The sequence below is a fragment of the Melospiza melodia genome, chromosome Z (genome assembly GCF_035770615.1).
Source record: "Melospiza melodia melodia isolate bMelMel2 chromosome Z, bMelMel2.pri, whole genome shotgun sequence".
NCBI lineage: Eukaryota > Metazoa > Chordata > Aves > Passeriformes > Passerellidae > Melospiza > Melospiza melodia.
The window spans coordinates 69,266,138-69,288,937 of record NC_086226.1 but is presented as its reverse complement, the minus strand read 5'-3'; the positions used below and the strand labels follow the sequence as shown (position 1 = coordinate 69,288,937).

General features: G+C 39.0%; 1 protein-coding gene across 4 annotated transcripts in view; it reads left to right on the top strand.

Annotated features, from left to right (window-relative positions):
• ECPAS (Ecm29 proteasome adaptor and scaffold) overlaps positions 1 to 22,800 on the top strand; it is a 57,859-nt gene that overhangs the window by 21,424 nt on the left and 13,635 nt on the right. For all 4 annotated transcript variants that reach the window (XM_063180510.1, XM_063180509.1, XM_063180511.1 and 1 more), the window contains 20 exons: positions 881 to 984; positions 2,089 to 2,212; positions 3,556 to 3,636; positions 4,330 to 4,567; positions 5,106 to 5,197; positions 6,928 to 7,062; positions 9,050 to 9,215; positions 9,622 to 9,794; positions 10,260 to 10,361; positions 12,141 to 12,264; positions 13,094 to 13,239; positions 14,174 to 14,228; positions 14,934 to 15,048; positions 15,969 to 16,034; positions 16,278 to 16,395; positions 18,126 to 18,293; positions 19,131 to 19,210; positions 19,967 to 20,072; positions 20,690 to 20,737; positions 21,691 to 21,812. In XM_063180510.1, the coding sequence (XP_063036580.1) occupies positions 881 to 984; positions 2,089 to 2,212; positions 3,556 to 3,636; positions 4,330 to 4,567; positions 5,106 to 5,197; positions 6,928 to 7,062; positions 9,050 to 9,215; positions 9,622 to 9,794; positions 10,260 to 10,361; positions 12,141 to 12,264; positions 13,094 to 13,239; positions 14,174 to 14,228; positions 14,934 to 15,048; positions 15,969 to 16,034; positions 16,278 to 16,395; positions 18,126 to 18,293; positions 19,131 to 19,210; positions 19,967 to 20,072; positions 20,690 to 20,737; positions 21,691 to 21,812 (2,363 nt within the window). The remainder of the gene's footprint in view (positions 1 to 880; positions 985 to 2,088; positions 2,213 to 3,555; positions 3,637 to 4,329; positions 4,568 to 5,105; positions 5,198 to 6,927; positions 7,063 to 9,049; positions 9,216 to 9,621; positions 9,795 to 10,259; positions 10,362 to 12,140; positions 12,265 to 13,093; positions 13,240 to 14,173; positions 14,229 to 14,933; positions 15,049 to 15,968; positions 16,035 to 16,277; positions 16,396 to 18,125; positions 18,294 to 19,130; positions 19,211 to 19,966; positions 20,073 to 20,689; positions 20,738 to 21,690; positions 21,813 to 22,800) is intronic.

Sequence of the window (22,800 nt, the reverse complement as noted above, 5' to 3'; positions counted from 1 at the left end):
ACTGCAGTTCTCTGTTGTTGTTCTGTTTAGCAAAAAACCAAATCCATTACAATTGCATTGTATGTTTCTCATAGTCTTCTCCTTAGAAAACTTCAAGAAGTAAATGCTTCAGGGACAGACTTCTAAAACACTGTGGGACATGGAGATTTTGGTAGAAAGGATCATTCACTGCTAAGTGGGGTTTCAGCAGGCTGTGTGATATGTGACATAAGGCATCTGTGGACCTCTCCAGGAGCTTAGCCTTGAGACACTAAATCAGACTTGACCTACTCATATTTTGAGTACTTTGTTTGTGTTCAGAATACACCAAAGGTCTGGATTTTCAGAAGGAGCAAGTATTGTATACTCTCTGTTTGCATGAGTACCCAGTCTGACTGTGAAGGTTGTATGTATTTCTAGAGTAAGAGATAATTTTCATGCTGACAACTCCTTTCCTCAAGGGATCTAAATCTCCAGGCAGTACCTTTTTGAGACAATGTGTACCTTACAGACACAATCACCACCATAAACTGGTATTTCTTTCCCACCTCTCCTAAGCATAGCTCTGTTTTCTGTGGCAGGATGATATATGTCAGTTTCATTTCAAAACTGCCTGGATGGAGCAGTTCAGTTTTTCAAGAATTAGTATGATTCCCTGAAGTGTGTATGTGTTTAATTAAACATTTAATTCCCCATTTGTGTATATATGAGAAGTTTGCTTTTCTTTGCCCTGTCTCGTGCTATATGAACTGTAAGCATGAGTAGTGCCTCAAAATCTCTAAACTTTAAATCATGTTGGTACCAGAGGTCAAAAAAAATGACTGATGTACAAGTGGTGAGTGAAAGTCATTACTGCTGTCATTTAAGACTCAACCATATGTTTGTATCTTTTCCCTTTAAGCCTGAAGTTCAAGTACGTCAAGTGGCTGTAAAATTTGCCAGCACAGTGTTCCCTCCAGATCATATCCCTTCCAGATACTTACTCCTGTTAGCTGCAGGAGACCCGTAAGTTGTTTTCCTTTATAAATTATTTTCTCATATATATACTTATGTATGTTTGTGTATATGTATATATATGTGTCTACATACATATATATGCATATGCACACACACATGTATATACATTCATTATAATAGATGTATATTTGCATTAAATATGAATACATGTATCTGTGTGTTCTTAAGTTAGCACATAAATAACTTGAAGAAAATTAAATATGGTAATTTGGAAATCGAACTTCTTGACATTGTCATGGAGAACTGTTACTCTACTCAGTGACAGTCTTGACATTGTTTTTCTTGTTTCAGATGAACTGAGTCACTAAAGCATTTCATACTAATGATCAGTTGCAATTGCAAAAGTAAAAATGCATTAACTGAAATCACTTTTACAGTGTCTAGAAGTTATTTTTTCCAGGTAAATTCTGTCAGTCTGTTTTTAGCTTGTATTTGCAGAGAGTTGAGCATGCAGTTTTGAGAGTTGCCACTCTCTGCTGAAGAGTAGGTGACTCCTTAAATTACAGTAATCATTTCATTTGCAGTTTGCTGTTACTGCAACGTAAGTGGTGGGTTTTTTTCCCCAGTTTATTTTCATTACTCAAATTTTGATGAAAGCAGCTGTTGTATAACTAAGGAAAGCTAAGCAGATTAGCTGCAACAACCAGCTCTGTCATTGCAGTGTCAGCACTGTTTCAGGAGTAGTTATCTATTGTTAAGTAGATAATGATAAATCTAGTAGGTGGCAGCTGAAGCTTGGCTATAGGAAGTGATAGGGAGAAGTAGCAGATAGGAAAACCAGGATGTGGGAACCAGAAACTGATGGTGAAACCTAGAAAGATGTAGGAGGAATAGAAGTGAGCTCATCCAGACAGTTTTGCAGAGAGCACTCAGTACTATCCCTTTTTCTTTCCTGTCTCTAAAATAAGCAAATATTAAAAGTTGTAGTGGAAGATTTTTTTTCTCTTTCTTTCAAAAAAAAAACCAAAAAAACCCCCACTTCTCATTTAAAAACGGTTCTCTCTCTCTCAGCTTCCCAACATATCTTATTGCTCATTAAAGGCTTTTTGTTCTGTGCAAATAATGTCTGTTTCTCATCTTTTCATCTGAAAGGCGGGAGGAGGTACATGGAGAAGCCCAGCGAGTACTGAGAACATTTTCTGGAAAAAATGAAAAGGAGAGTTCTGGGAAGCAGATGCCTTCTTTCCCTGAAATGGTCCATTACATTCAAGACAAGGTACAGTGCTTCTGACACAGTATAAAGACAAAGAGATATGTGAATCTCAGGCATGGGATAGGTGTGGTCTTGCCTTCCTACAGCTGCCCCAAGGAATAAAATTAGTGAAAATCAAAATAAGGACTACGCATAGTATTTCATTGCCAAGATTACCACTCGTCATCACTTTCTCCTGGCAGTGATTGCAAGAGATCCAAGTATTAAGTAGCGAGACAGATCTTCTAATAAAGGGAATGTTTTGCTTTCTTGCAATTTGTGCAGTTGATATGTGGAATGAGGAATCCAGTTCTCAAGGGGTATAATCCAGCATGTTTTACAAACTCAGCTCCTGAACGTGCAAGAAGACTACTTTTTATTTGGCTAAAATATTGTCTGTGTTACACACCTCTGTGTATAGTAGCTGTACTAGGCTTATAAGCAGTAAAGGATATGTGGAGAGTCACTGACAATATTTTTTCTTATGATAGCTTACCTTTTAAAAAATGTCAGAAGTATGTAATTTTGAAGCACATGTGATTTAGCATGAGATCTGTGATAGCAGAATGCTTACACCTTAGAGATTTCTTTTGAAATATGTGCTCTGGTGGTCTTGTACTCTACTAATACTCTGAAGTATTTGAAGCTCTGTCAGAAAACTTGCTTTTTTTGTCCAGAATGCTGATTTCTTAAGTAGATATAAAAAAATTAGGAAACCAAGATTCAGTTTTAGATAACACTCTTAAATTCTGTTGCCCTGTAGTTTTGAAGTTTTCCTTAACATTCATAATGTCACTAAATAATTTTGGATCAGTGTAGTTCAATCACAAGTGACAAAAGCAAGAGTCCCTCAGTCATGGGGGAATTACAATGTTTTTGAGTGCTTTTCAGATCTTTGTGTCCTGAAGATGTATAAAAAATCCTAGAAGTATAATTATTTGTTTAGTTATGTCAAAGTGTGATTTTTCACATACTATAATAATCTGTGACGTTTGGAGATGCTTGAGAAGTTTGTATGCATTACTTGACACAATTGACTGAGATGAAAAATTCATGATTTAGTATGATCCTTTTAAATTCTTAAGTGCTTCTTGTTTCCTGAAAGGAAGAAAGAAGGTTGTACTCCTTCAGCCTCCCCTGCTATTCCCTCTCATGCATTCAGAGTTTTCACTTTCTGAATTGGTGTAAAGTAGATGGAACTGATATTACCAAGTACACTGTGCCCTTTTTATTACAGAGCTGTTACACATTTTCAGTTGTTAAGTGGAGTATTAACACACTCATATCAGCAAAATTTCACTGAGCTTTCCAACATCTCTGTTATTATGTGTCTGAATGGTCCACTCTTACTGTATTCTGTTGTTTAGGCCACTCACCGAATGAAAACTCCAGCTAAATATATGACTGGAACTGCAGCGTTACCTTTTAATCCTGCCACATTTGGAGAGGTAATTGTCTGGTTTTACTTCTTCAGATATGGGTACCACTGTTTATCTAGATGGCAGTCTAAGAAGCTAACAGGTTCTATAAGTCACCCTACATTCTAAAATTCTTTGAAACAGATGTTGGGATTAACTGTCCATCCTTTGTCCTTAAATGGCAGTCCAAACAAGATTGTCATGGGCGGTTTGGGAGGAATGCTCACAAGAGGGTTGCTCCACTGAATGGAGTAGCATTAGATACAGACAGGCAGTCCTGTGCAGAAGTCCCATTATGTTCCTTGGGGCATTTTTCGTAACAGAATCCCAGGATCCAGTGATCTGTAGAAACAAACTGAAAGGGGAAGTGAGATTTCTATTAGCAATGTGTCGGGTTGCATTTGTACACATGCCAAATTGGTATAGAGAACAGGCTGAACTTCCTGCAAGGAGTTACATCAACTGGTGATAAACCAAAAGTCTGTATATGATTTAATCTTTAGGAAGTGATGTAGGGTTGTCAGGCAAGAGGTCCTAAGGTTTGTTACACTTTATATTTGTTTCTGTCTCTATGCTAACTTTTCTGTCTATATTTGATAAAAGAAAAAAAAAATCCATTTTGGCTACACTGAGTACAGTATATTCTCTGCTCTTTTGTTTCCTGCATGGTTTTTCAAGTGCTTACGCATTCAGGATCCTGTTTTTTTTATCTTCTCTACTTAGATAGTTCTCTATCTGCGGATGTGTCTTGCTCACAGTGCCGGTGTGGTGCCAACCTCACAGAGCTTGGCAGATATGCAAGATCATGCTCCAGCCATTGGACGTTACATAAGAAACCTCATGTCTGGCAACCACTTACCTTTCTCTTCCTCTTCCTCCTCCTCCTCCTCGAAAAGTGCAGAAACCAACCCTGTATATATATATATTGGCCTTCTTCAGCAGCTCTTAGCTGGTGTTGGAGGTAAGAAACTGTGTGCAGCAGTATCCTGAAGAAATAAGTGTCTTCTCCTACAACTCCTATGAGTTGTCTTGTTTTCTGAACTTGGCTTCAGCAATCATAGAGTTGAAACACAGACTATATACTCTTTCATTTAAACTTGTTTTCTTCTGTGCTGTTTTGTAGATGGGAGAAATCATAACTGTAAAATTGTAGCATCAGTTGACATAATAGTGTAAAATTGTGAAGCCATTGTATATAACAGCTTCTTCACCAGAGAATGTTGTGTCTTCCTCACTCTGATAATAGCCTATCTACCACAAGTGTAGTCTAAAATTTGAATGCATTTTGAACGAATTGCTACTAGACTGTTTGCTTTTATTAGAATCCTAATATGTCTGAGAAATATACCTTATTATTCTGTATTGTTTGTTGTTACTAGTGATTAACAAATAAATGCCTGAAATGCCCTGATACTTCTTTACCTCTTTTTAGCACTGAATGTTACATTATTATAAATACTAGAGCTATTTAATAACCTCATTCTTTAATTATTGTTTAGGTTTGCCAGTCATGTATTGTCTTCTAGAAGTTGTTTCAGTGTATCCAGAAAAACTAGCCGCCAGATTTGTAGACAAAATGGATTGGATTAAGGTATTGTGAAAACCCCTTTTTTGGTGTTTTTCTGGGGGATGGATGGAATTTGGCCTTAGTAAAATCAGGCACGTTTCCATGATGAAACAGTGTGTTATTTCCAAACATGCATTTGATTTGAAATCTGGTATTTCTACTCATAGTCAGCACCTCATGAAATGTTGATGTGCCAGGATGGGGAAGATTATTTTTTGGTTCTTCTACATTACTGTTTTTGTTCATTCACTTACATGTTCTAGGTAGTCTGTCAGCTATCCTAGGTATAGTCATCCGTTTTTTTCTCTGCAGAAGAAAACTGAAGACAATGTTCTGCACATTTTTGACAGAGTGAATGTTTTCATGGGAAGATTGAATGACTTCTCAGATTATGAGATTAGTTACATCCCTGGTTGTTTCAGGGACCTTCCTCTGGAGATGTTTTTTTCCTATTTATTAACCCCAGACGAAAAAAAACCCCATATATTGGAGTCTGCTTGGGAATAAGCCAAAGGGAAATCTGTGTTCACTGGATTCTTTCCTCAGGCAGCTCTCTGCTTTTTCATTATTTGCCTCAAACACCTAGGGTTTTTGAAGGTCTTACAGGTTGCCATTGCTTTCACTGGGGCAATCTGGCAGAAACAAATACTTAGTCAAGTATTAAAAAATATTAGAATTTGTTCTAATAGCTTCTCCTGATGATATCTGTGCTGCATTGCGCTGTATGTAGGTTATTACTTCTCATTTACGTGCAGGTATGAATTGCCCAGGACAATACTTGAAAACATTGCCCTTTTCAGTATTCCTCATCATTTGTAGGAAACTTTTCTTTGTCCTTGGCCTAGTGTCCATTTGCAGAATTAAGCTTCTAGAGGTAGTTATTGATAGTACTGAGTTTCAGAAATAGTGTTGTAAATCATATTTCATGTGGTTTTGCCTTGCCAAGTGAAACAAACAGGTTGAGGGATTTGTTAAAAGTCAGATATATGATCTGATGCTATATTGAAGTTAACAATACATTTCATGACCCTGAAGGATTATTTCTTGTTTGTTTGCGTGGGCTGATTTTGGTTTCTTTGTGGTAGCCCAAGGCACTCAAAGATTTGGGTATGAATTTTTCATGGGAGTGCGTTGCATTATACGTCAAATTGCTGGTAGAGGTAAGATTATGTCTTAACAAATTACCCAAAGCTTCCAAAATTTAAATTTTAATAACTTATTTGGACAATACAAGATCTCAAATTGGGTAATTTTGCTTTTAGAACTGTGATTTCCTGACACTTTTTTTGGTTGCATTTGAATTGCTAACCTTCTTGAGGTTTTGAAATTCCCTTTGATTAATAAGATGGCCTGGTAGCCTCCAGCAGCTCAGGGAGAGTGTAAGTGGTTTAGGGTATGGGTTTTTTTTGGCACAGTATGAATGCAAAACCTGGAAGCTCTTAGCTAAAGACAAAATTCAGCCAAGAATTCAATGTGCATAGTTTTGACACACAACTGGTGGGTGGCCCTCTTATGGCTAGGGATCTTCTTTCACCAAAGTGCTCAGTGTGTAATGAATGCTTTGTTGAATTGAGGGCTGTGTTTCTTATTAAGTGATAATGCTGTTGGTTTAAAGTGTGCTTTCTGAATTAAGAACTGTTTATGTATCTCCATGACAATTGTCTTTGTATATTTAGGAGGTCTTTATGAACAGACTAAGTAAGAAGCTGCTTCCACATTTTATGGCTTGCTTTCTTTTTTTTAAACTCCCACAGAACTTGATGAACACTAACAAAGAGGAAATGCGTGAGCTTGCAGCCCTGTTTTATTCTGTAGTGCTGTCTACCATGTCTGGAGATGAGCTTAGGGCATCCTTGGAGCAGCTGATCAAGATGACAAAAGACAGCCATGTAACTACCTTCCTTTGTCTGCTTCTTGTTTTTTCTCATGTCATGTAACTGATAGGATATTTGAATCTCACCATGTGTCCAGGATGTATTAACCTTAATCTGGGTGTAAAATTAACTAACAGGCTTCCAGTTGGATGGTGAGAAGGGATTTTTGTTGTAGGTGAGTGCAACAGATCTTTAAATAAGTTAATCCCTGAAGCTGTTAAGGTCAGTAGGAGGATTTCATGGAGGCGCATTCCAAGCAAAGCACTGTCATGTGTTTAACCAGTTTTAGCCAGCTAAATAGCCACATCCCGTTGAGTGGTAATGGATCACACTACCTACCTCAAACTGCTTGCCTGTTCCTTATTCCTGAGCACTCACAGAGTCAAGAAAATTTTTAACTTGTTAAATGTTCAGCTCTTCCCTCCTGAGCCATAGTCACCTACTGGGTCCTCACCACTTCAGGATCTTGTGCTGTGTTAGCACTGTGCCTTCTTCTCTCTTGCCCCACATGGACTGCTCAGCAGGCCTCCACAGCTGTGTCTTTATATGCTGGGTTTACCTGTCTTCCCTTCTCCAGCAGCTCCTTTTGCCTTCCTTTATTCTTATTTCTCCATTTTGCCACTGCAAGCAGGGAAAAGGAGTCGTGAAAACAAATTGGTCTGGTTTCTGTGCTAGTGTGTCTTGAATCCTGCGTGGGAGGGAAAGCAGTAGTATTTCCAGGTTCTGTTTCCCAAAAATGGTTTTGTATCAGTCTCTCTAATGGACTTAAAGGGCCACCATTTTACATTGCAGGTAACAGGCTGACAAGAAGTGCTGGTTGCTTTATGTTGTAGTTAGCAAATGTAATTTATTTTGAATTTGTGAAAACTCTGTGTGTGAGCTAAAGCCATGCCATTGCTCAGTTTTGTGTAGGGCACAGCTCCTGCAGTCATGAAGTCAGTGTAGATGGGTCCCAATCCCCCACTGCTTTCAGCCCCACTCACCCATGTGAACCATGAAAGAAAAAAAAAGCAGGGTGTTGCCATGCGTTTGTGAGTCTGAGTCAGGTAGAGCTCTGACTTGCTGCTACTGTACAAAACCATTTGAATTTGTACACCTAGGAGTGGTGATGATCCTAGTGTTTCAGTAAGGACTGCAGTGGGAATGGATAACTAAAGTGGAGATGGAGGAGGATCCATCTTCTGCTGGCTTGCCGCAGTGAGACCACATCAAGGAACAGTTCCTGGTGGCCAGGCTCTAGGTTGAGGATCCCATTGTGGCACCACAATTGCACCGGTGCAACATTTGTGGTGTTAAAAAACAAGAGGTATAAGCTAATGCAAGCTTAAGCTCCTGCACCCCTCCCTTTGGTTTTTTTTTTCCAGTTAGGCAGCATTTGAGTCTCACAGCCTTGTTTCTCCACAAAATCCTTTTGCTAGAATTCACTTACAGGAATAAACATGGTCATTAAATAGTTCCAGCACCAAATCAGCCTTGGAGAAACTGGTATTCTTGACATTTACTTGTGTTGATCAGATTTCACGATTTGTGGCTGCCAAGCTGTAGAGGCACGGCCTTCAGCATGGGCCACGTCTGAACTCAGCCGTGTAGAGCAGATGTAGAGCGATTACCCTTGACTGCTTTTTACCAAAGAGTACATTTTGTCCCCTTAGTCTGAATATAGTCTGGTTTTTAACCAGAGACAATGTACTTTGGGGGCTTTTTTTAAGTCTAGCTACCAAAGGGTGTCTTTAGGAATGTGAGTGCTGGTGATAAATTTCTAATCTGTCCTTCTAGATCTCTTTCAAGTTTTGTTAATGAATCTTAAAGATTCATTAGTGCTCTCCATCCATCAGAGAGCACTAACAATATCAAACTCTCTGTTGTTTTATTATGTGTTAGAGCTCTGCATTCTTCAGGGCACCTTCTGGCTTGTCCATATGTGTTTTTAAATCAGTGCTTTGTGCAAAGTGTTACTTACTTTGAAAATGATATTTTTTTGCACTGTTGGTGTTGTCTGTAGAGCCCGGAGGTCCAACATGGATCCTTGTTGGCTTTGGGATTTACAGTAGGAAGGTACTTGGCCAAAAGGAAAATCAGAACAATGGAGCTACATGACATAGAACAGCCAAACACTTCAGTCATGCCAGATCAAGAACAACTTATAAAATCGACAACAGAGACAATAGGTAAATTCCTGCCTAAGACTTTGCTGCATTGTAACAGTTGTTTTTTTTCAGTCCACCCCAGGCTGAGTATTTTGCTGAGATGCTCAGCCTATAGACAGAGTAATGTTGAGTTCAATTTTTGTGATAGAATTTACAGCTTGTAAGAATATAATCTGTTTAGATGTATGGACATTTCAGCAAAACCTAGGTGGACTTTGTAACTTGCAAACCAACAGAGTACAATCAGGAATTATATTATTGCCTAGATTCTTCTCAATGTCTCCTTTCACTCCCATTTTTTTCTAACATAATGCTTCCTACCAACTGTAGAGGAGATTAATGCTTTGCTTCTTGCATGGGTAAAATACAAGTGCCTGTCCACTGCTAAATAATAATCGGAGTCATCCTGGTTTACTTTTCCCTGTAGGTTCTTTTTTGGACAGTACCTCTCCCTTCCTTGTGGTGGGTGCTTGTATGGCTCTTGGAGAGATTGGCAGGAATGGCCCCTTGCCAATCCCCAATGAAGGAACAGGATTTACAAAGCTGCAACTTGTTGAAAACTTACTGGCCCGAATCCCTTCCAGCAAGGAAACAAATAAGGCAAGATTTTTGTAGTGTTTGTGTGATTCCTGTTCATTTCTTGAATGCTCACTAGGTATATGTATTACATGCTAAACTCAGCCTTGTTTTTTAAGGGAATGGGGCTTTTTGTTGGCTTTTGTTGGTTAGGGTCTAGGTCTTTCTAATATTGTTTAGCACTGATCACTTGTGCTTTCTATAGTCATAACTAGAGGCTTAAGAGATAAAAATATGAATACTCTTCATTTTAATTCAAGAAAAATGGGAATATCTTCTTTTGCCTGCATATAATCCTCAAAGGTAACAGGACATTTGTTCTGATCTACTTTGGAAAAGAGGTGCACTGATTGATATAATAAGCTGCTTGCATGTATATCTGATACCTTGAGTGAAACTTCAGCAAGGGTGAGAAGTAGTGGGTTTAAAGTGCATCTTATGGACTTACAGGAAGGTTATATGATGGTGTTATTTTTGTTTATATTTAAGATGAAGGAACGAGCAATACAAACATTAGGTTACCTCCCAGTGGGAGACGAAGATTTTCCCCACCAGAAGCTACTGCTGCAGGGTTTAATGGATTCTGTGGAGGTGAGACACTTGTCAGTGTATTAGCCTTTATACTACAGTGAATATTTCTCTTCGGGTGCTTTTTATGTACTCTAGAGCCAGATTTACAAAGGGAGTTGACTTTCTGTAAAAGTGCCTCTGGGTTTTTTAAAACTGCCTTGAAATAGAGAGCAGAGATAGGCTTGGGGCTGGTACAAGGCTTTATGCCACAGTTTAAAAACTTGCTAGTCCAGGTCTCTGCCTCAGTCTGAACAAATACTCATTCCCCTCTAAGAGGCTTATAGATTTATTTTTTTGTACACTGTATATTTAAAATATCCAGAGCTTATATTATTGAAGCCTTAGGCCTGTACTTTGGCCTTCAAAAGTACCCTGAAAGTAGGTAATATGAATACCTCTGAGCTACATTAGCTAATACAACTCATTTGAATTGGAAGTTTATAGAAATATATATATATATATATATCTTGTCCATCTAAATTCATTATTGAAGTACGCTGCATTCTTTTACAGTCCTTCAGAGCTTCTATACATATTGCAATATGCTAGATAACAAAATTAAATAAAAAAAGCTTTTTTAGTACCCTTCTTCCTTGCTGATACTGACATAGGATTCTGCATTGTAGACATGGCTGTTGACTATCAGACAGGCCTGCTTTGCTGAGTGCTCCAATTCTGATCTGATCAAACATGCAAGAACCATAGAATTATAGAATAGTTTGAGTTGGAAGGGACCTTAAAGATGATCTAGTTCCAACCCTTCTACTGTTGACAGGGCGAGGACACTTCACACTAGACCAAGCTGCTCAGAGCCCAATCCAACCTGACATTGAGCTCTGCCAGGGTTGGGGCAGCTATGAGTGACCTCTTCCAGTGCCTCACCACCTTCACAGTAAATAATTTCTTCCTAATAGTTCATCTAAGCCTACTCTCGGTTTGAAACATTTAACCACTTGTCCTATCACTATACTTAGGTGACTAAAAATACTGAGAATACTGTGTACCCAAACAACGAAAGATGTTTCTGGGTACCATGTTTTCCCCTGTAACTGCATGGGGATTTTACAACTTCCTTTATAAAAAGTGTACTTGAAAAAAACTTATTTGTCTTAGATTGCAGGAAGCTAAGGGCTTAATTCTCCAGGAACCTGAGCGTTTTGTGCTTCTAGAGCATAAGGAAAACTATCTAGGAGATACTGAGCAATTATGGAAACCAGTTCTTATAACATAAAATTCATCATAAGTACTGACAAGAAAGTGGCATATCTTGTTCCTGAAGGCTCAGAGGATAGTGTAAGGAGGACAGTGAAGCAAAACAAGTACCATCTGAATTATTTTAATGTGAAGAAAAAGTTTCTGCATCTTTTAAGACATCAGCTTCTGGATGGAATTACAGGAGACTCTTTCAATGCTCCCTATTATAGTTAAGCCATAGTAATTTTCACTAATCACTATCAGCATAATTTTAATTTTGTTTTATTTTCATTTTATTGAATTCTTTCTTTTCACCAAGTTGAGCTTCTGCAGAGACTAGTAAATACTTTGTCAAAGATAAGCTTTTAAAAATGTGGAAATTTAGCTTTTATCATTCATGTCAGACAGTTTGGCATTGCCTCATTTTCCATCAACTTCAGTGGGTCTGAGGTGCCACATAGTCTCAGAAGCTCACCAGATCTTACTGTAAATTGGTGCTGAACGTTGGGACTGAGGTTGAGAGGCTGTGGTCTTGTGGATTAAGTGCCAGAAGTTTTGGTGTATGCTTCATTAGTACTGTCAGTGATGCTCTGATGTGTTTTTTAGGCCAAACAGATAGAGCTGCAGTTCACTGTTGGTGAAGCTATTACCAGTGCTGCTGTTGGAACCAGCTCAGTGGCTGCGCGGGATGCATGGACTGTCACAGAGGAGGAATATATCCCTCCTTCAGGTAGGTCTTCCTAATGCAGGGGCTGGGTTGGGAAATGTCTGGGCTAACACTTAGCTCCAAAGCTTCATTTTTGTGGTGTTTGGTTTATAACAGAATACGCAAGAGAGGTTTTGTGTTTGTGGTTATATACAGGTTGTTTTACCTCGTCATGTCGGTCTGCTCAGAGGGCAGAAGACTTCATTCATAGGCTGTTTAAATAGCTGCTTATGTACTTCATTGCCACTTTGGCTCTGTGTTTGATTTTTTCTTTTTTTGTTTGCCATGTTGAATTGCTTTTGGGGTTTTAATACACAAATCTTTAAAAATACCATTTTAAACCCTGAACAGGAAAATAGTGTTCTAAAATCAAATCGCAAGTGTTTTCCAATAACTTCAAGTGATGCAATTAAGTGAAATTTACATGCAGTAAATGCAGAAATTCTGTTAAAATACCTGCAAACACAACGTTTTAATTTTGTGAGACTGGTCTTAGATGTGCAGTGTACAGAAAGCTGAGCATGTGGTAAAAATTAAACCTTGCTATTGCTCCAGAAATTGTGAGTCTTAACAAAAAAATAAGTTCTGCCCTGAGTCTTAGGCAGTGTGAATGGTACCTCTTCTTGGCCACAGGCTCTAAAACATGTTAATGAAGAGTTAGGAGGATTCTGCATGTCTGTTATTTATTCTACTATTATTACTTTCCCAGTGATTCCAGTGAGTTCCTAAATAAGCAGAGATTGAGGTGTCATATGAGTACTCTTGAGTTCATTAGGTTTTGCATTATTTCCATTTAAATGGCTGGGCACAGTTCTCAGAGTTCCTCTCCTCCACCTTTATTTTTTTCATATAGATTTGAAGGTGAATGACGTGGTGCCCTGGGTCCTAGACCTTATTTTGAACAAGCACATCATCAGTCCCAACCCACATGTTAGACAGGCAGCTTGCATCTGGCTTCTGTCATTGGTGAAAAAGCTGAGCACCCACAAAGCAATTAAGGTAAGAAATATGCCTTTTTCCTAACACTGGCTCCTTGTCCCTATTTTTGCTTCTCATCTTGTTTCTGTCCCTTCCTTCCCCTTCACTTCTGTTGTCTCTTTTCTCCACGTGCTGCAACAGTCCTTACTGAGAGGTTTTTGAGACATGGCCTATCTTTTGTTTCTGGAGGAACAATCGATCTGGCAGATGAACAAGGGTGCTTGTCACCTTTGTAAACATCTGACTTGCATCCAAGTCAGAGTAATCTCAATGTAAATAGCTGTTGTAAGATGATGTACCACTACATCCTCCCTTGGGAAGAAGAGTTTGGTATCTGTATAGTGTTTAGGATTTATATTTGAATAATATTTGCGAGGTCTAGGAGGGGAAGCAGAAGGAGAGCAGAACTTAAGTGTTTCATGGTATTTATCTTTGGTACCCAAGAGCAGTTACAATGTGCTTTGTGTGCTGTGTATCTTTGGTACACTTTATGAACTTTAAAGTGCTTGTCCATAATGAGAAAATGTGAAAAGTCCTATACAAGGACTACATAAAACATTCCCAACCAAAATGACCTCTATCTGCATAGAGTTACTATGGACTGCCATGGGATCAAATGACCATTTTGTACTCTACAGGTATTGATAAAGAGCTTTGAGGCAAGCTGCTTTGCAAATGTAAATTTTTATATATAAAACATTGCCCCATATTGTACTTAACTAAACTGTGCACCTTGTTGGGGGGTGGCAAAGCTCACCAGTTTGGGGATGGGGAAAGCCCCATCTGGCTGCAATCCAGATTTATGATGCATTGTGGCCTTGTATGAAGCAAGGACAATTCCTGTCCTAAGTGTAGCTCAAATGGGCAACTCCTTTGATACAGTAGCCTCTTTTAGAAACTTGCCTGGAGACCAAAGGAAGGATTCAAAATAATGTCCTCTTTTCTCATCTTACAGTCTCATCTCAAGGATATTCAAAGTGCATTTGTTTCTATTCTGTCAGATAGTGATGGTAAGTACTGTTGTATCTTAAAAGTTGTGTCTTTTCTTTGGCATTCAGCAGACTGGAGGGAATCTATCAACAGGCATATAGTCAGCTACACTCTGTCAGCATTAAAAGATGACTGTAGAAACTTCCCATTTCTTATGTTGATAGGAATGATTTCTGTTCTAGGCATCATGTGCAGAGATCAGAAGCACAACTTTTTTGTGTGTTTGGCTAAAAAGCACACTGCATTTGCCCCTTCAGACTGTAGTAGAAGTGGTGTTACTTCAGCTCTGTTTTGGGCAGCAGGATGTATATCACAGAGTTCTGCATGAACAGAAATACTGACACCTCTTCAATCTAGCACATTCTGGTTTACAGCTCTACCCATGGCAGCTAGTGAAAAGAGTGGCATCCAGCAGCCTATGCAAAGCTCACTGAAGCTGAAGAGAGTATTATATTACCACAGTTGATTTCGGGCGCCGCTAGCATGTCAGAATACCTGTGCCTCTTGGAACTCTTCCTGCTGTTTCAAAACTCGCAGTAACAATAGTTATGTGAAGGTGTCACCTAATTTGAAGGGGTTTATGTCTTCAGAACAATTTGCAGCTTCAGAATGCAAAGTTTGTGTGCAACACAACTGTGTTTGCTATGTCGTGATTTTGATTGAACCTTACTTTTGGAATTTGTGTACTGTTTATCTTGAATTTTGCTTGGTAAAATCTCTTGCAGAGCTTAGTCAAGATGTTGCTTCAAAAGGCCTTGGGCTGATATATGAACTAGGAAGTGAACAGGATCAGCAAGAGCTAGTCACTACGCTCGTTGATACCCTTATGACTGGGAAAAGGTACATGAATTCAGAACACAGTGAGAGAGTATTCTTATGTGTCTAGTGGGAACAAAAATGTGCCTCTTTTTTGTGTGGAAAGAAATGTTTTGGAGTTAAGGGTAAGCCAATATCCATTCACAGAGAGTTAAACTGAACATTTCTTAAATCGGCTTAGAGTATTTTGTGACTGAAGTTGTTTTGGTTTTGTTCCACTCAGCAAAGCTTCAAAATAATATGTCAGCCCTGGTTCAAATGGGCTGGGATTTACTTAGATTTGCTACTTGCTGCATTGTGTAATTGCAGAGAGCTATGACCACTTGGAGCAACTGCACATTTTGATGTTGTGGAAGTGGTGACTTGCTTGTGCTGAAACGCACCTTTTGCGAAGAAGTGCTGTTAATGGTCTCTTGTCAGCTTTAGTATGAAAAATGCTGGTCTTACAAGACTTATGGCTAGAGATCATGTTGGTCAGTATTGGAAATGCTCTTTAATAGAGTTCTCCTGTCTAACCTGATGTAGGTTTGGCCGCTGAATCATAGAAACCTAGGCTTTGAGTGTAGGGATTCATTGGTGGTAGGCAGGAAGAAATAAGATGGATGGAAATGATATTATTTCATTTGTGAGTAGAGATTTGCTGTCCATTATACAGCTCATGTCTGGACAGAACGAAAAAGTCACCATTCAGTGTTTTGACTTTCTACCTTTGCACAGCAAAACTCTCAACTTGCTGTAATGTCTCCTTAATATTACACGTGATATAGGTTAATGACATTCCTTGCAGTGTGTGTAGCTTTGCCCACCTGTGTGCTGTTTGTGGGATTGGAACTGAAAAAATGTGAAGCTGCTGAGTTAATAAAGCAAAATTCCCTGTTCTGTAGTGTGCAGTGTATTCAGCTGTAAAGTTTGGTAATGCTGATACTGGACTTCTTTTCTATCAGAGCCAAACATGAGATGACTGGAGAAACCGTGGTATTTCAGGGAGGTCTGAGTAAAACCCCAGATGGGTAAGTTTACTGATAGCCTCTGACAGAGACACAGTCAGTGCTGAAACAGAATTCGCTAAAAAATCTGCTTCCTGACATTTTGTTCCTTCTTGTTCTCTAAGTTACTGTAACTATTTCTGTGTAATACAGCCGTGTTACTCACATTTCTCTCCTGCTTTACAATGTGAATTGAATATAGCTTTAGTGTTGTAGCATTTGTCTAAATACAAATACTAACACTGATTTCCCTTCTGCTTTTCAAAGTCAAGGCCTTTCTACCTATAAGGAGCTTTGTTCACTGGCAAGTGACCTCAATCAGCCAGACCTGGTGTACAAATTCATGAATCTGGCCAACCATCATGCCATGTGGAATTCTCGGAAGGTAATGCCCTGATTTCATACAACTTCCATTCCCACTCTGAACTCTGGAAACAACAATCCATTTCTCTATTCCTGGTTATATGTTTTATGAATAACTGCATGTGTTGATGCTTTGGTATAGTCCAAGGCAAATTTAGCAGGCTGAGAAAAAATTTGGGATTGCTTGAAATTCTTAAAACTTTGGTATCAGAGTATTCATAAAATCCTACATTCCCCTCTGAATTATCTGACATCCTTTTATTTTTTTTGAGTGTGCTTAGAAGGACAATCCTTAATGTTTTGAACAGTGATAATGTTTTGAAAACTGGATGAAATTTTGGATGCCAGGGAAAGTGATCTTTGTTATTTAAGGAGGCAGAGTAAAAAGTAATCAGTAAGTTGCTAAAAAGCACTGTTGTCAAAAATATCCCTTTTTAACTCAAGTTTTGATATTTTAATACAGCTGGGAGCTTTAGCAAAGCCAAAATACTGTTGGATCCACTTTCAGGTGAAAAAAGGAGCATCATGAGCTTGAAGATTTAGGTGTACTCTTCAGAGCTTTTATGTGGGGACTCTTCACTGGCTTCACAGAAGCATGGAAGAACTTGTGTTGAGTCCCTGACAACACCACTTAGTGCAAAAAACAAGTCCTAGCTTTAACTCTCATCCAGAGTTTGACAATTCATCACGTCTCAAGACCTCCCTCAGCACCGTGACTTCAAAAGCACGGGAGCATAGTTAGGTTCCTGACCCTTGTGGAATTTCTCCAGCCCAGATGAGTCCAAAAAATCACTCAGACGGTGTGGGTTGAGGTTTGGCATATGAAAAATTTGCAAAATCTTTTAATTTTGAAGGGGACATCTGGAAATCTGTGCTCTAAACCCCCCTCAAGAGCTAAACAGAGCATGGTGTTCAGGGCCTTGGAGGCCTTGCATTTCCTTACACTTTCTGCAGCTTCGTGCTTTTCATGGCAGTGGTCCTAACTGAAAACGTGTCTTTAGTGCTGTTTTCTAGATTAACCCAAATAACACATCCTGTCCTTTGAAGTCCCTAGTGTGAGGTTTTGAGTGGCAGCTTTTCACACTGCAAGTCAGAAAGCAGGCGGTCATTAGAGACAGTCACTGCACTGCCTTCATTGAGTAATTTCTTCTTGGGCTATCCTGCCAAATCTCATGGGACCTCACAGGCAAGCATCAGTTCCACTGTATTAGAAGTGACAGTGGAATGGACAGTGTTGGAGAAAGAAAAGGTCATAGAAAAATACTGAAGTTTAAAGTAAATATGGACAGATGCAAAATCATAATCCCCAGAAAATTCAGGTTTTAGAAATAAGGTGAAGTTATTTTGGTTTTAGTTTTTCAGTTCCTGAGTTACTCTAACTTTTTTAAATCAGCTGAGCTGTAAGGAAGCAGTTGCCCACTCTCACCAGTTTAGCCAACAAAGAATCTCATTTTGAAGAACATATTTAAATCTGTATAGTTTTAATTCACTACTACTATTTCTGCAAATGAGATCAATCAGTATCTTGAATTTAAGGTTGGAGGAAAGTTTTGAAGTAGTATGTTGTCTGCTGAGTGTGGGATTACTGTGTTACTGTAACAGTGAGGATGGGCTCGTACCATTCTAGACCTTTTGATCTGGTCTAAATCTGAACTATGTCAGTCGGTTTTGCCTCTGACTGTGTTGTGCCCATGAGCAATAACTGGGTGAGTGAACAATGTTTCAACAGATACTATTTTGTTGTTATTTCAGGGAGCAGCTTTTGGTTTCAATGTGATAGCTGCCAAGGCTGGAGAGCAACTGGCTCCATTTTTGCCCCAGCTTCTTCCCCGGCTCTACCGTTACCAGTTTGACCCCAACCTGGGCATTCGGCAGGCAATGACCAGCATTTGGAATGCCTTGGTCACTGACAAGTCCATGGTGAGTGACCAGTACAGTCTGGCAAGGGGCTTTGCTGCCAGCCAGCAGTGTCTTGGAGATCCTCATGGGACAGACAGATGCATTTTGTGAAAGGAGGGGTACTGCGCTGGAAAGGAGGTGTTTAAATCCATGGATGAGCTTGGAGCTTGCACAAAGGTTTTGCACTCTCTCTCGTACGTGAACAGATTTTGCTGACCTTGTTTGTGCAGCCAGCATTAAAACTTATGATTTACTTAAAATGGGGTTTTTCCACTTTGATATTGCTTTGATACTGCTTATGATAAGTTTTTCAGGAATACTTATGGCCTAACCTGCCTTCCTAAAGGAAGAGCGTCTAAATATAGTTCCTCAGTTTTTAAGTGGGAGGAAGCTCATGGTTGGAGGCTATTCCACCTGTTGCCCAGGTGTATTTCAGGAATAAGTGACTTTCATAAGATACCTTTGCTCTGATTCTGCAAGGCTTGAAATTGGGTTTGCATTTTTTTCCTCTAGGAAAGCTGATCTTAATGTAAAGTCGTTCACTCTAATCCCTCATTAAAGCACAACTGCTTCTTGAGGAAATATATGTGTGGTGTTGCATTTTAACAGTTCAGCTGATAAAGGCCATAAGGGGACTTTTCTTGTTGAATCTTTCACAATGTTAAGCACTCAAGCAGTGCAGAGAAAGGTGTGTCTAAAGCGCAGTCGGAGAAAGTTTGCACAGCACTGGCAAGCATTAGTTCATCTGATGTGTCTGAAAGCAGGTTGTCTTGTGCAAGAGGGCTCTTTTTTTACAGAGTACTGGAGAAGGATGCATAGCTGTACTTGTCTCATGATTTTTCCTTTTATTAATTATAGGTTGATAAGTACATGAAGGAAATTCTTGAGGATTTGATCAGTAACTTAACCAGCAGTCTTTGGAGGATCAGAGAATCCAGGTATTGCTAGGAAAAGTATTAGATTTGTCTTTGAACTCAGTTCTTTTCTCTTGTTCTTTGTAAACTTGTTAACCTGAAGAGGCTGAGGAGGAAAAGAGGACATATCCTTTCATCAGGATACAGCCCAGCCTTGTACTCATACTTCCAAGCCTGCCCTAGGAAGTATGATACAATCTTGAAGCTATTTGCCTGACATTTTTTATTGCATGTTGCTTTACACTAAACAACATCTTCTGAAGAATTGAGTTTTCTGGTTACTAGTTCTTGCCTATCCTTACATCTGGAATAATGTTTCTCTTAGAAACCTTGTCAATCTGACAGTTATGTACTTGGCAGCAGGATGCCATACTACTTTTTGTTTTTAATGGTTTGTAGCTATGCTGTGTTGAAAACCTCCATTTTAATTTCAGTTCCATACTTCATATCAGTTTGATTTCTTCTTATTGTATGCTTAAAGAAGAGAAGACTAAAACAATTTTGTCACTGGATTGTTTGCGGTAGCAGTTTTCATCATGGCAGCCTTTTTTACTTCCTGTCATATGTTTCAAGTTTTTCCTGAATGACTGAGCATTTTTTTTTCTCTGCCAAAGGAGACATTCTTGTGACAGAGTAGATTTAGTGTATGGGGAAAGTAAGGAGTGTGAAACAGTTCTCATTTTTCTAAACTATTTATTCATATTTATAAGGATATCTGAATATATACACCTATATCAAGTAAGAACACTGTGTGAAAGAAATAAAATTCCCTGTTTGCAGTTGTCTGGCACTAAATGACTTACTAAGAGGAAGACCTTTGGATGATGTCATAGACAAGCTTCCAGAGATTTGGGAAGTCCTTTTCAGAGTGCAAGATGACATTAAGGTAATGGAACTGAGAACTGAATAGGAATCTTCAACAAACAGTACAGTGATCAAGCTCTGAGGTGTTTAAAGACAAATTTCTCTGACAAGTGAGCTTGAAGCTTGTGGGGGTTTGAGTATTAAGCAGACTAGAAATTCATGCTCCTTGAAAGTAAAATTTCCTTGCCACATTGAAAATTCTCTTTATGTTTGAAGGGTTGAGTGGGCTTATTGTAGATGATTTGAGATTTTTCCTTGATATAAAAGAATTCCTGATTAGTTGCTTAACTTTTATTTTGGACTTCTAGTGTGCTGAACTGATACATGGTGATATATGGTGTGCTGAACTTGGATATGTGACGTCAGAATCTTTGGGTCCTTCTGGGTTTCAGCTCTGCCAATGTATTGATTGTACCAGATACTGAAATGGAGCAAAGCCATCTTTTAACAATGTTCTAATACTTTCTTCTAAAGATATTGCTACTTTCTATTAAGTACTGGCCAAGAAGATAGCCTTGTCTGTTCTAGTGTTAATGCTTATTGATTAATATTAAATATTTTAATAATGAGAATTCTAATTATTCTTCTAATTTTAGAAGAATAAAAATAACAGAAGTAATTGGTGACTTCTTTTTTTAGGAGACTGTGCGAAAGGCGGCAGAATTAGCCCTAAAAACTTTAAGCAAGGTAAAACTCTACCATTTTGTCATATGTACATGTAGACAAGGCACGTATGGTTTTGATGTCAGGGGTGACCATAGACTATATTTATTCAGAGGATTTCTAATATAAGATCCAGTTGTGAAAGACTGCCCTAGAGAGCAATCATAATAAGCATCACCACTCCCCTGTACTTTTATTGATGCTAGTGAAGTCCTGCTGCTTGAGGGTAATGCAATGTTAAGGTCTATACAAGCAAAGGAAGGATATGATAAACTGGATTTTTCCTCCGATGTTGTTTTTTCATTACTTGGGGGTGGGATTTAAGTAAACTTACTGTAACTTCAACAGTTTACCAAGACTGACTGATCTAGTTGACCAAGCCTGGTGGTACGTCACTGGTATGAAAAAGAGTAACTGACTTCTCTGTGATGCTATTACTGACAAAGTTTTTTGGGTGTAGTACACTCTTGGTATTTTGTTTGGTGATCCTCTGAAAAAGTCATGGGTGGCAGGGTATCTAAAGTGCTGTGTTTGAAATCACAGTCTTCATAGTGCATGACGTTTTAATGCTGCGAGTGAGGATCTCGTTCCAGAATGTTGTTGTGAAAGGTTGTGATTGCAGAATCCGTTCTCCTCTGTGACTTGTTGCTCAGCTGTGTGGAATGGTTGAGTCCCTGTAGCTGAGATAGGCTGTCCTTCAACTGAGAGGCTGTTTGATTAATCTGTTCTTCCAGATTCAGGTCAAGGCCTGCTGGGGTCTGAATTTGCCTTTTCTGGAAGTAGATTGTAGTTGACTTAACTTAGTTGGCTTAACTACCTTGTGGAGAGAAGATGAAGGTGTAACAGAGCCTGGGCTTGGCCATGACCAGTTTGTTTAGCTGCTGTTGGCTTTTTCTGTCTGAAGGAGATGGTGCTTTAATATAATCTGTGGGGGAGGTTTGTACGTGTTTACAGCACTAATTCTCACCTGTCCCCAGGTCTGTGTGAAAATGTGTGACCCCTCTAAAGGAGCAGCAGGTCAGAAGACAATAGCTGTGTTGCTCCCTTGCCTCCTAGACAAAGGAATTGTAAGCACAGTTGCTGAAGTTCGATCTCTCAGGTTAGTTTTGCCCTATGAAAGTTCCTGGGAGTCGGGTCTTGACCAAAGACACCAAGTTTATTCACCTGAAGTGCAGAATGTTCTTTGTGTTTGAAGTGACACGTTGCTCCCCAAAAGAGCTTTCCTGCTGAGTTCTTTTTTCACAGAGTTTAAACAGCAGCCCTAGAACTCTGCCTGTCTTTTGGGAGTATGTGGCCTCTCTGCAAATGTCCGGATTCAGTTCCCAGCAGGAACTGCTGTACAAATGGCAGGCTGATCCAGAAGCAGTGTGCCATGCTTAGGCTGTCCTTTGAGACTGGCATATTTGTTCCGGTTGCAAACAAAAAGTCCCATGGTTCTTCAAACAGCCATGTCTGATTTCACAAGTTCTTATGAATATTGACAGTTCATATCCCACATGTGGCTGCATTTGATCACTGTTCAAATACATTTTATGTCTTGTAACAGCTCAATGTTCTTTGATGGGTAGTGACTTTATATGCTTGTCAATTTATAAACTTGTTTATTCTTTCCTTTGACTGAGGCTCAGAAAAACTGGAAAATTCAGAGTTGAAGAGTAGATAGCTGGTCTTTACAAAAATAATTATTAGGAAAGCCAGAAGGCTTCTAACAAAAGGATATTTCCTGAACTTTTAAAATTATTTTGAATATATAAAACCCCTTTGTCAAAATGCAGCATGAGAGATGTGATCAGTCTGAAACTGACTAGTAAGGTTTGAATAGATTATTGTAACTTGTCTTTTCTTGGGCAGAGACAATGAATGTCTCAGGGTGACTTTGCCCAGTGCTTGTTTAAAACATAGGGGTGTGTTATTTCTTCCTTATCTCTCTGCAGTAGTGCCTCTTTGCCCATTCCCTTTGTGATTCCAGGGTCAAAGTAAACAATTGTGGCCAAAATATACATAACATCCCTTGGAAGCTCAGGGCTAGGGAATAAATTTTTTAAGCAAAAATTACAAAAATTTTTGTTTGAAGGAAGATTTATAGT